Source organism: Danio rerio, chromosome 20 (assembly GCF_052040795.2).
Source record: "Danio rerio strain M-AB ecotype USA chromosome 20, GRCz13ab, whole genome shotgun sequence".
Taxonomy (NCBI): domain Eukaryota; kingdom Metazoa; phylum Chordata; class Actinopteri; order Cypriniformes; family Danionidae; genus Danio; species Danio rerio.
The window spans coordinates 38,215,594-38,229,556 of record NC_141040.1 but is presented as its reverse complement, the minus strand read 5'-3'; the positions used below and the strand labels follow the sequence as shown (position 1 = coordinate 38,229,556).

At 35.1% G+C, this 13,963-nt stretch overlaps 1 protein-coding gene across 2 annotated transcripts; it reads left to right on the top strand.

Moving 5' to 3' along the window:
- The first annotated feature begins 7,045 nt into the window (after positions 1–7,045).
- Positions 7,046–13,565, top strand: pdcb (phosducin b). 2 transcript variants are annotated; one of them, XR_015517487.1, is made up of 5 exons: positions 7,156–7,210; positions 9,175–9,240; positions 9,731–9,879; positions 11,526–12,363; positions 12,585–13,565. XR_015517487.1 is itself a non-coding variant. In NM_001025464.2 (4 exon segments), coding segments are annotated over 3 exon segments (714 nt in total). In that variant the 5' UTR covers positions 7,046–7,210; positions 9,175–9,191; the 3' UTR covers positions 12,042–13,565.
- Positions 13,566–13,963: the final 398 nt, after the last annotated feature.

Genomic DNA, 13,963 nt, shown 5'->3' with positions numbered 1-13,963 from the left:
AATGGGTTGCAGCTGGAAAAGTAAAACATATGCTGGATAAATGGGCGGTTCATTACGCTGTGGTGACCCCAGATTAATAAAGGGACTAACCCAAAAAGAAAATTAATGAATGAATGAATTAAAAAACCTGTAACCGTTGCCTTCCATAGGAAAAACAAATACTATGGGGGTCAATGGTTACGGGTTTCCAGCTTTCTTTAAATTATCTTATTTTTTTTGCTCAACACAAGAAAGACAGAAAATAAAAATAGGTTTAGAACAAGTCAAGTTTGAAGTGCTTTCTGAAATGTTGATGTTGCTTTTCAATTTAATGCTTTGAATTCTGGGATTCTCTGAACAAAGGCATTTGTTGTCAAATTCACAACATAATTGCTCTATAGCAGCATAAATTACATCTATGTTACATTTGGAGCGAATTAGATACTATTTTAAAAGAAAACTCAAACAATTTGACAACATTTGGCATCCTTTTGTTTGTTCCCTCAAAAAAGCTTGTGGAATAATGTCTCATTTCTGTAATGTTTTAATATGCTTTGTCATCATACCCTGTTGTTCATACAGGTCTTTGTAAACATGGTCCCTTTTTTTAATTGCTGGTTATGTGGATGGGTTTTTATTTATCATTATTATTTTCATACTGTTTTTCCTTTTTCATTTTTTTTTCTTTTTCTTTGCTTCGATTATGTTATATGTGGACATGTAAGACAGAAAGTGAAATAGGATTAGAAAAAGTCCAGGTTGAGTAAATGATGGGATTTTCAGTTTGGGGTGAACTATCACTTTAAATAAACTTTTTAGTGAAATAATGTTTAAACATGACGATGTACAATCATCAGGCAGTGTCATACCAAACAAAAAAAAAAAACATCTGATTAACTTGCCAGTCAGAATTAGGTTACAATAAAAATGACAAACATATGATTAGTTTTCATATCATGATAGGAGCATAAAACATTTTGGGCTTAAGTGTTGAATTAAACTCCAATTAGATCATGGTAAATAATGAACATTTTAAAAATTCTACAAATTTTCATGTGTTTGAGGACAGTGAATGATGTGTCTTAATTAACCCTTAAGCATGTTTTGTATGTACACAATGGGGGAAGAATGTCTCAAGTGTGATTTAAACAAATGTCACATCACTCTCTTTAATCAAATAAAATATATTTATTTATATGCACATGAACACACATAAATTGATATATAAATGACACAAATAAATTAATATAAATGATCAGTAAAATAACACAGAGGTTTTCATTAGTTATTGACAGAGGGGAAATATGGAAATGCAAATAGATTTGCCATTGATTTACTCATAGTTATTGTAACATGAAAGTTGTCCTTTTGACTCACTTTACAGTCGTACAGTCATTTTAAGTCATACACGTCCATGGAACATTGTATGACATTCGGAGAGTTACAGTAATCAGAAAGCCAAAGAAAAATAGAAGAAACTAGCTGCAAGCTTTAAATAAACTTTTTACTGGAGTAAAGTAAGCAGCTTACAGTATATCATGACTGGATGTACAAGTCATCAGGCAGTCACGACACACAACACACACACACACACACACACACACACACACACACACACACACACACACACACACCACATACAGCACATACAAAAACACAACAGGATCCACTTCTAATTTCCTACACTGTAAACAAAAAAAAAAAACAAAAAAAAAATCTTTTCTCTATTTTGTGATTCATGTTTTAATTTTTAAATAAAATATTAAACACTTATTTATGCTTTTAAATTGCCTTAGGGGACCTTGATCTTTCTTCCAACAACTTTTAACCTAAATAAATTTGAAAAATTCCTTTTGTTAACATTTTTAATAGTTTAAAGTGACATTCTCTGTGGGTTGGTGTTGTATATTACAGTTTGAAAACCTTAAATTAACTGCCATTTAGCACCATTTTACAGACTTATTTCTCTATATATTATGTGGAGTTGAATTTTCAACATCAAAAGATATTTAGGCTTCTGAATTGCATTATGGGACCTTGATCTTCTTCCAACAACTTTTAATTTGGAAAAAATACATTTATTAAACTTTTTAGTAATTTATAAACACATATAAATGAATACACATATCAATTTGGTCATTTATAGTAATGCGGCTTTTGTTTAAGAGAAACAAAGGCTAAGACCTTAGCTGTGTGTGTGTGTTATCTTTATTGTGTTGGGTCGTTGGACAAATAGAAAAATCTTTAATTAGAGTTATATTGGAAAAAAGTTTAGAATTTTGGAATTCCTCCCAATCTTAGGCACAAAAAGACAATTGAGCAGTTTTCTAACCACTTAACATTGTTGAATCAACTGTTCTTTTTGAATGTATTCAGATGGCAGACTTACAAAATCTAGCCAACCATTGACTTGCACAGGTTAATGAAAGTATAAAAAGAATCAAAAGTAAATTATTTTGCCTTAAAACCTCTCTAAGTTGCTTTATTCCTCATTGAAGTAAATCATCTTGTGAGTCAAGTCTCTTCTGAAGACTTGCATTAAAGCACCGGATCCATATGGATTTTTTATTCAATTGTTTTGTATATTCTCTTAATGAACTAAATGTCAGAAATATTCCATATAAATCGCAACACAAGCAAATCTAGGAATTCTACTAAATCTCCTTATCTCTCAGTATTCAAACATTCATGCCGTCTCTGAGATGTGTTGGAAAGACTATAGGATAATGCTTTGTTTTCTGAAAGTAATTTAAATACAGAAGCCTAAAATAAATCCAATCAGGTATCACCTGAAACCTGTGGTCACAAATCCCTGTATTTATGGTGGTGCCAAGGCAAGCCCTAATAGGAATCCTAATGGGGTTTACCTATGTTACCACACCCAGTTACAGTGACAAACCATTTGAAGTGCAGAGGGGGCGGCAGGCGCACATTCACCTGCTGAAGATCCCAAAATAGGTGTGCCTCTAAGAGCCACTTTTACCTTACATGACTAATAACTTATACACTTCAACACACCTCCGGTTTGTCAAAACTCTCTTTGATCACTGTGAAACATAAAAGTTGTTCTTCTGACTCACTTTACAGCCATACAGTCATTTTAAGTCATATACATCCAGAGAACATATGACATTTCTAGAGTTACAGTAAAGTATCAGAAAGCCAAAGAAAAATAAAGGAAACTAATAGAAAGCTTTAAATAAACTTTTTTACTGGAGTAAAGTAAGGAGCTTACATCATGACTGGATGTACAATAAAGTCATGAGGCTGTCACGCCAAACACACACACACACACACACACACACACACACACACACACACACACACACACACACACACACAAATAACCACATCTTGCACTTCTAATTTCCTACATTAGCAGTTTTCTGTATTTTGTGACTAATCATTTAATTTTCCCTGCTTATTTATGCTTTTGAATTGTATTATGGAACCGTGAACTTTCTTCCAACAACTTTTAATCTAGAAAAGTTCAAAAAAGTGATTTTTATTAACATTTTAATTGCTTTAAAGTGATATATTGTCTGGTTGGTGGTGTATATTACAGTACAAAAACCTTGTAATAAGCTACCATTTACCACCATTTCACAGATTTATTTCTTTATATATTATTTATTAAATGTTATTTCAGACTACTAAAAATTTCAATTAAAGCCACATTGTTAAACTGTAGAGTTAAATTTTCAACTTCAAAAGTCGTCAAAGCAGAGATCGAGGCCCCCTAATCAAATTTACAACAATAATTAAATGGAAAGCATAGCATACAAAAACTGTTAATTTACATATATATTTTTACAGTGTATAAAGTCAGCATTGAGTCGCAGTGAGTGAATGAATGAATTAATGAATGAATAAATAAAATTATTCATTAATTTTTCATTCATTTATTCATTAAGCTTAAAGGTATAACCCCAGAAATGCAAAGCAAATTTGGGCATACTGTTTAAATGAGACCCCAATTCGATATTATTAATTTCATTATCAAATTCATTCATTCATTCATTCATTCATTAAGCTTGACCTTGTAACCCCAGAAATGCAAAGCAAATTTAGGCATACTGTTTAAATGAGACTCAACTTAGATATTATTAATTTCATTATTAAATGTATTTATTTATTCATCCATTCATTAGGCTTAACCATATAACCCCAGAAATGAAAAGCAAATTTGGAGAACAATATTTTAAATAATATTTATGGCGTTGTTAATTCAAGATGAGTGCAATCTTGCTTCAGGACATGTTTCAGATTTTAAAGGAATAGCTAACCCTAAAATGAAAATCCTGTCATTATTTATTCTCCCTCGTGTGGTTTTAAACCTTTATGAGTTTCTTTCTTCTGTTGAACACAAAAGAAGATCATTTGAAGAATGCTGCTTACTGGCCTTATATTACTTTCATTGTAGAGAAAAAATAAAAAGTGGCGTGGAAGTCAATGGGTCCCAGCAACCATTAATCTTCAAATCATCTTCTTTTGTGTTGAACAGAAGAAAGAAGCTCAAATCAGTTTTAAACAATAAAGTGGAAGGTGAGTAACTATGTTTCATAAATAAATTTTTGGGTGAACTACCCTTTAATTCTGAAAAGAACAGATGAATGGCTTTTCTGCATTTGAGGACTTAACTGAAGTAAAGCATTATTGTTTAAATGTGTGATGTTAGCAGGATTTACATAGGATACAGAGAAGAAAAGTTAGGCTGGAAAGATGAGTGTTTTCACACTAATGAGGTCAATCCTATTAATATACCATCTGTGTGTTTACATTGACTGAGCCAGAATGATCAGTGCTGCTTTATCTCATCTCCCTCGCTCTTCCTCTTTCTCTGTTTCTCTACCGTTATCCAGAATCTGTTCATTTATCCACCTACAATGGAATAAAGAGCATCTGTGTAATACAAATTTAATAAGCTCATCCATTTATTCCATAAAGAAATAGTCATATTTTTTAAATATTGTAGCATATTTTGAAAAATGTATTAAATTCTAGTTATCCCGGTAATCATGTGTCACATGATCTTTTAGAAATCCTGTTCGATATGCATATTTTTTCATTTGTTTTCATTTGTTTCATTTTCATTTATTTGCAATAAATATTTTTACATTCTTTTAATAAAATCATTCATTACATTTTTTTATATTACAGACACCAAACCTCTGTAGTGTACAGCTTATTGTAGTGTAGTGTACAAAAATTTTATTTATTGACTTAGTCCTATCACTTTAAAATAACAAACCTTGTACATCTCTCTATATTTAGGCTGAAACACTGCTTTGTTTATTTGTGTATGTAAGTATGTATGTTTGTACTTTCATTTTAGTTGTCTTTTATTTCTTTAATTTTATTTTCTAAAATAAATCTTCATTGTGCTTAACAAGTTTACAATGATAATAAAGTAATAAATAACAATAAAAATTAAATTTTAATGATTAATGCAGGAATTATAATGCTTTGTTTAATTATTTCATCTTCATTTACAAGTAGCAGGGTATTTACAGCTACTATGTATTTCTGTCCATTCACATCCCGTCTCTTTGTGCCCCTGGTGGCATTGTCACAAACTGCTGTTACACGCAAAAATGCGTTATTAATCCCTTAAGGCTGATTTATACTTCTGCGTCAAACACCGGCGTATGCTACGGCGCTGACGCATAGCCCTTTGCCGTGGCCGTCGCCGTCACTGACGTGCACCTCTCAAAAAATGTAACTACGCGTAAGCTCTGTGATTGGTCGACTTGGTAGCGCTGACGAGTCTGGGCGGGACTGAGCGCCGCGCGAATGGCTCGAGCGATTGTTTACAAGTGTGGAGTCCCGTGAAGGAGCTCTGATGGAAAGTTTTGTTTTGTGTTTACCTCATAGTTAAAGTTGCTGCACGTTCGCCGGTTCCTGCCTCAAAATGAGCGAGTTTGAGCCACTTGTACATCCCAGAAGTGTTCAGGAAAAGCTAAAAACCAGAGAAGAAACTCGACACAGAGGAACATTTACACCTCACTGCCAACTAGCGTTTCGGAAGTGTTAATACAGACCGACAGAGACAGCGCGCAGAAGTATAAATGCACAGCCACGCGCGTTGCATGCGCCGTGAGTTACGCCGGTCACTTGACGCAGAAGTATAAATCAGGCTTTAGAGCTGCGACGACGACATACACAGCGGTAGTGGTCCTTTTAAAGTGTCACCCACTGTATGTCATTTTTATCATTAGGTAAACTTAAATGTAATCTTTTCATTCACTACAGTGTTTTACTTTTCACAAAATGATCATTTACATTGTGATAAAATATAACTTTTAAAAAAAAAACTCATGTACAGTCTGCAAAAGACAATGTTATCTATACTCACCGGCCACTTTATTAAGTACACTTACTAATATTTGGTTGGACCCCTTTTTGCCTTCAGAATGGCGTTAATCCTTTGTGGCTTAAATTCAACAAGGTACTGGAAATATTCCTCAGGGATTTTGGTCCATATTGACATGATAGGATCAACAAGGCTTTTGCGCCTACAGAACGGCCATTCACTTGATATTTTCTCTTTTTCAGACTATTTTTTGTAAACCCTAGAGATAGCTGCGCGTGAAAATTCCAGTAGATCAGCAGTTTCTAACATACTCAGACCATCCCGTCTGGCACTAACAATCATGCCACGTTCAAAGTCACTTAAATCAACTTTCTCCCCTATTCTGATGCTCGGTTTGTACTGCAGCAGATCGTCTTGACCTTGTCTAAAATCCTTAATTCATTAAGTTGCTGCCATGTGATTGGCTGATAAAAAAAATTTGTGTTAACGAGCAGTTGGACAGGTGTACCTAATAAAGTGGCCAGTAAGTGTATACTCTAAATGTAGGTTATAATTTGTCTAGAAATGCTGATTTTCCGAAAACAAAATGCCTGAAATAAATAGACTGACGAAAGAAACAGATCTGGTTTGAAGAGAACCTAAAATATCTTTCGATTTGAATTCTCTTTCTCCTCTCTCATTAGTGGTACCTATGTCATTGGTTGTGTTCAAAACAGTGTCTAATTACTGCACTTCAATCCTCTTAAGTGCCCTGTGCTATTTCTGCATTGGAGCACAGAGTTGTCCAATGTATCTTGACTTAATAAAGCTTCTTTGTGCCCTCCCCGTCCACGCTCAAAAAGCATGAAGGACAAGCTAATAGTGATAGTGACCACGTAACAGCTCGCAGAAAGAGACACACTCGGACGACACAAAAAGGTGAGCAGGCAACTTTTATTTACTTCTGAATGCTAGGATACATCTTACTTATTTTTATTGTATTGTTTTACAGCTTAAAGTGAGTCACTGTGTTATTTAACTACAGCCTGTGTAATCAAAGGCCTCAATATGCTTTTATGAAATGTGGTTTTACAGCCAAATTGACTGCACGAAAGAACTTAATAAGACAAAAATCAACCTGAATTGCACTTTAAACAGAATTTCTGTTTATTATTCTGTGTGTTAATGTAGATCAAGCCTTGGAGCTGGGTGTTTTTAAGTGGTTGGGCTCAAACGCTGTAATGTACTGTAGTAGACAGTGATTGTGCTGTCTACAGTATATTATCTCTGAAAAATATGCAAACATTCATGATTCAGCAGGATTTAAGATTAAGGTCAGACTGAATAAAAACGTCCCGGGAAAGGCTTTGATAAAATAGTAAGCTATAAAAAGAGGAGCAAATTTGCAGAATTATTCTGAGGAACTGAATCTATTTATGTTTCTGTATAAGTGTGTGGTTATAAAAAAATACTTGCAGTATGTACAAACTTATTATATACTTATGTAACACCATTTTCCAAGACACTAACTAACTAAAAACTAACTAAAATGCCATTTTTAACACAGAATCTAGAGTAATCTGTGTGCACATCAAAGCACCCTCCAAAGCCGTCACAAGACTGTAACTGTTGCTATCTGAGCCCATGCATTGCATCATAGCTCTAATCTCAATTAGCGATTGGTGATTTACTGAGAGTAGTGAAAGGTACAGTAGCTGGAGGTCAGAGGGTAGCCATGCGGAAACCAGGACTCTGAGCTCCAGTATTAAGCTAATCTGCCGCACTGATGTCCATGTGTTTGTGCATGAGCCTTCTAGTCTTAAGGCAAACTTATTAGCCCTCCTTTGATTTTTGTATTTAAATGTTAAGTTTAACAGAGCAAGGATATTTTTGGAAAAGTATTTCCCATTTTATTTTTCTTCTGGAGAAAGTCTTATTTCTTTTAGTTTGGCTGAAATAAAAAATATATATAAATAAAATGTAAAAACTGCTATGGTCAATATTATTAGCCTCCCTAATATATGCAGTATGTTTTTTTTTTGTTTTTGTTTTTATTGGCTACAGAACAAACCCCTGTTGTCAAATGATTTGCTTAATTAAGTGAACCTGCCTAATTAACCTAATTATTTGTTGTAATCCTTTAAATAGCTGTATTAGCTAAATGCTAATAACCAATAAATGTCTTGCAAAATAACCAATAAAACATTATGTGGTGTAATCATGGCAGAGACAAAAAAATATGTTGAAATGTGTTGAAATATTTTCTATGTGTTAAACAACCCTTGGGAAATATTTGAAAAATAATAAAAGTTTCAGAAGAAGGCTAATACTTTTGTCCTTAACTATATATATAAAAAAAAAAAACATCAGTTTAAAGTTGGACCTCCGCACAATTAAATATGATCTTTATTTTTAACTGCAGTATTGACATGAAAGTGTTATATAACTGTTACGCATTAAAATGCTAAACAAGTATGATATGTATGAACTGGTTTGGTGTTTGGGTTGAAATCCTGCATTTTGCTGCATATTATTAGTTGAGGACTGTTAGATTGCCGTTCCGTGACATCACGTTGGTGATGTCCAGTCGTGCAAACAAATTGGATCAAGGAGTAATCTAATCTTCTTATTCCTAATCAAGATAATATCTTCCAAGAAAGAGTGATCAGGTTCAGCGACAGAGAGAGGCTGTCCACAGGCCAACATTTCAATTACATTTTGATGCTGAACCTAGAGTTAAATGAAGATTAAATGCATCTTGGGTGCTTGAAAAGTGCTATGCATTTTGTTTTAGTATGTTCAGAGATGTACAGTATTTAACATTTATTACTTTTGCTAAAACCTTTCAGGGAATTTGATTTATTTTGAAAAACACTTAATTAAGGTTTGAACTTTTCCCACAGATAATCAAAAGATAAAAATGTCTGACAGAATCGTTGACGAGGATCCAGTGACGGTAACTCACACAGGTCAGCGGGGCTCTTGTTGTTTTTGAGAATGTACCATAGGGTAAAATATTAAAAGAAAAACTCAATAAATTTTACTTTAATTTTATAAATAGAATACTTAGATTTTATTTAAACCATTTAAAGTTTGTCATTTCTGTTAATCATTTGAAGTTTACTTTTGCAAAACTCAGTTTACATACATTTAACTCGCTCTGTAAATTCTACTCCAATAATGTAGAGTTGAATTGATTTTTAAAATGTATGCTGAATAAACATAGAAGTAAGCAATGCTGTAGATTTTGTTACACTCCAAACTGACATTGCTTCTTGTTGTTTTGTAAATCTTGGATTTTCTACTTAAACTGTTGCATTCTTACTAAAAACTATGAACTTTTTTATTTATAGTGATGAAAATAATTAATAGCTGAACTGATTATTGTTGTTTTTGTATTGAGAGAATCTAGTAATCAGGTTATTTATTCATTTTATTTTCTTCTCCAACATTCTCTAGGGCCCAAGGGTGTCATCAATGACTGGCGTAAGTTTAAACTGGAGAGCATGGACCAGGAGGCTCTGCCACCCAATAAGAGGGAGCTGCTAAGACAGATGTCGTCCCCACAGAAACCCAAAGACTCCTGCGTGGGTGGACTGAATCGCAAGGTTGACTCGCTTTTGATCATCATTTCAAAATATAATTAATCCCTTACTTAAAAAGTACTATATTTTTCTGAATTAGGTTGTAAATAGCTAAATCTAGCACTGAATGTCCATCTGCATGATTCTTAGGTCAAACAATAACTTTTTATTAACATTTTCCCAAAATCCCAAAATGGTCATGCTGTCAGCCATTTTGGGCTCCTGTACTCTGTTAATAGCAAAGGGTCATTTACAGCAGGGGCTTGCCAGGGGACCACAAGGGGTTGCTAGGTTGTCTATGAGTTTTTTGATGTCAAGTTATTGTAGTAAGATATGAATGTATTATATTTCACCCATTTTACCCCAGTTTCTTGTGAAACATGAAATAGTAATAAATCTGAAAAATTATTTTTGATATTGGTTAGTCAGAACCTGTAGATGACAAAATGTTTCCTAAGTGTGCTTATTGCTAAGTGTGCTTCACCAAAGTCCCTTTAAGGTAGTTCATTTTACTCGATAGACACCTTTGAAGCGACTCTCGAGCAGTATGCTCGGGCAGTCTGTCTGAACAACCGTCTCGTTGTTTTCTAAACATTCGAATCAAATGAAATTGGCAGTTTTTCAGGTTGCTTGAGCTAATCCGCATGCACACTCGAAAAAAACAAGATCACGACACCAACCTCATTTATGACAGTGTTAAATTATCATCTTCTGGATAATGCCTCGTCCGATCACGCTGCTCTTCTGAAGTAATTTACAACTTGGTCCTGATGGCGAGTCTCCTCCAGAAAAACAGCGACTCTTTGTTCTTGTAGTTTCTGTACCATGTAGTGTAAGTTTGACAGGAGGGACTGTACCTTGCGTTCCTTTCGTACAGATTATAAAATCAAAAATCTTTTGTCTTCAAGTGCACTTGGTTCATTTAAAAGTACTAATTTATTTGTATATATTCAATATGTCTGTGAAGTAAGTATTCTCTGAGATTTCAGTGTGTTTATTGACCACAATACCTGTCGTAAAACCACACGTCTGGTCCGAGTAACTCTTCCAGAGAAGCATTAGTCGATAGCAATCGATGAATGGCTCTTGTACGTGTAGGCGGGGCTTCATTCACCACATTGACGTTACACTTTTCCCCATTCAAAACTAGATGAGTGTCTTGTGTGTTCTATAGTGTTTGGCTTCACTCAGGTGAGTGAGCTTGACTTGCCTTCTCCCTGTGCACCAAACCCTTTCTTATAAGAAATATTTTCTTGGAAAATATTGTGCAATTCTAAATGTGCTCCACACAGGTGAGTGGGCTTAACAAACCACCTGTAAGACATGCTCTCCCCTCTTTTAAAGATAACACAAAAGATTATTAAGACTTGTAATATTCATGTACTGTTACTATCTGATGCTTTAACGTTCTTATTTTTATCTTTACTAGCAAGTCGCATTGGATAAAAGCATTTGCTGAATGAGTTCATGTCAAATGTAATAAAGTGGTTTATTAAATTTATCAGCAAATTTTCAGGTTGGGGTGAGATTGTTCAAAATCTTTAGGTTCTGGGTGTAGTTTGTTTGTTTGTATTTTAAATAAACCACTACTGAATGCATCAAATACCAAAAAGCTTGACTTTAATCATTGATCTTCTTAACTAAAAGCTGTGAATTTCTCTCCTTCTCAGATGAGCGCTCAGGAATATGAACTGATAAAGGAAGAAGACGAGAAAAGCCTGCGCAAGTACCGTAAGCAGTGCATGCAGGAGATGCATGAGCGCCTGAGCTTCGGGCCTAAATTCGAGGGCGTTTATGACCTTGACAGTGGCGAGGCCTTTCTGGAGGTCATTGAGAAGGAGCACCGGCTCACAGTGGTGGTGGTGCACATCTATAAAGATGGAGTGCCGGGCTGCGAGGCTCTTAACAGTTCATTGGATTGCTTGGCCACCGAATATGCCAGCGTTAAATTCTGCCGCATCTGCGCATGCGATACTGGAGCCGGCGATCGTTTCTGCGATGATGTGCTGCCTGCCTTGTTAGTGTACAAGGCTGGAGAGCTGCTGGGGAACTTCCTGGCTGTCACGCAGCATTTCAGCGAGGAGTTTTTTGCTACCGATGTCGAGGCCTTCCTCAATGCGTATGGACTGCTGCCAGAGAAGGAGTGTGGCCCTGGAGCTGAGGAGGATGAAGCTGATGTGGAGTGATGAAAGACAGCATGGTGAAAGAATGAATGAGAAGAATGCGTTCGAGCATCTGACGAGAATAAGTTTCATTATTCTTTCAGCTACGATGAAATGAATTGGAGCGTGCACGTATGGCTTAACAAGATCTCTTTAGCATGCTAGAGAAAACTACTGGAAAGCAACATGGAATGCAATCAAGTCAAGTCGTCTTTGTTTCTAGAGCGCTTTTTACAATGTAGATCATGTCAAAGCAGGTTAACATAGATGAAGAAAAGAGAACGAAAAGCCATAACATTGTTTCAGATTGTGGAGCAATGCAGCATATCACCCAGCAAACAATTTTGTTTAATGGACGTCTAATAGACATCTAAACATAGACATCTTGGCTAAAACAAGGCTAAACGTGCAGCTGTCAGTGAAAAACTAATAGACATTTGAGAATAGCCCAAAGCTAGACTAGTCGTCAAATAGATTAGACAGACTTTATATGTGTGGTCATTCATTTCTGTTTATTTGGCCTATTCTTAGACGTCTATTAGATTTTCACTGACAGCCCATGTTTAGCCTTGTTTTAGCCAAGATGTCCATTTAGACAACTCTATTAGACATCTTTTAAAATCAAAAAAAGGTTTGCTGGCCATGCAGGCAGGAGAGTATTGTAAAATGCTGGTGTAGTTAAATTAAAGCTGATTCAATTCAGTGTAATGCAAAGTCACTGCCGAAAGCCCCTGAAGAGTAGCTCTACCATAGACACAGAGGCAACAGTGGCAATGAACCAAAACTCAAGATGAATAATGAGACATCATGCCAAGTACAATGTGATCCTGGATTGATATCTATCTTAATCTTGGAACATCATTTTTGTTCGAAAATGTAATCCATACCTATTCACCACCCCTAAACCCAACCATAACTGTAAATGATTCCCAAAGTCAGAGGGGAATAATAGTTGGATAACTAAAATCCCTTAATTCTGATTTTCTGATTGGAATGTTGTTCCAGGATTAACATAGATGTTAATCCAGGTACATTTCCTACTTGGTGAAATCAGGTTGGCGGTTTTCACCAGGTGCATCTCACAAGGAACAATTTCATTGATGATTTTTAAAAGGAGGTGTGCCCCCAAACCCCATCATTGGGGGAAGGAAAACCATAAAATGTACAAATGATATCGTATAAATGAATATTAGTCATTAAATCAAAAAGTTACGAATTGCCATGAGATTGTGTTGGCTTTTTCATATAAACACAACTGGATGAATGTCAAATTAGATGAGAATGAATTAGTCTTATGTGGAGTACTTGTGTACATGTGACTGCACGTTGCAAACGATTATGCAAATTTTCAAATGATTTCCAAACTGCTACTTGCTTCTTAAACTACGCATGCCCATTTTTTATTCTGCTCTGTATAGAAATAGTTTCAAGCTGTTTCTTGAGTAGGGTTTGATTGGTTTGCATGCACAAGCTGTCTTACTGTAAAGAGATTGTGATGTAAGCTGTGCTTTTAGACGTGCATAAATAAATGAAAATGGAAACATTAAACTTTTTTCCTGCCTGTAGATTTTTTAAAAACGAAAACCTCAAATGGATAACAGCTATTACCTATCATAGATATTTACAATAGATGTCTCCTATGCTATTGGTGTCTACTGGGAGGAATGTATCAATAGAGCCCCCATTTTAAGACAGGGTAGCGCTTCTTTAAAATGAATGCGAGACCAAGGTGCAGTGGAGGACTGGCCATCCAGAGCCAGAGATATATAAACATATATACATATATCTATGATCAGGAGTTTTCCTGGTGGTCAGTATGCAAATATTTTTTTAAATTACGAAAATGATAAGTTTACATCACTTTTCTAAATTGATTGATAAGTGACCGCATGGGCATTATCAACAGAGAGAGTGTGTGTTTGTGAGCATGGAAATGTATTATCTCC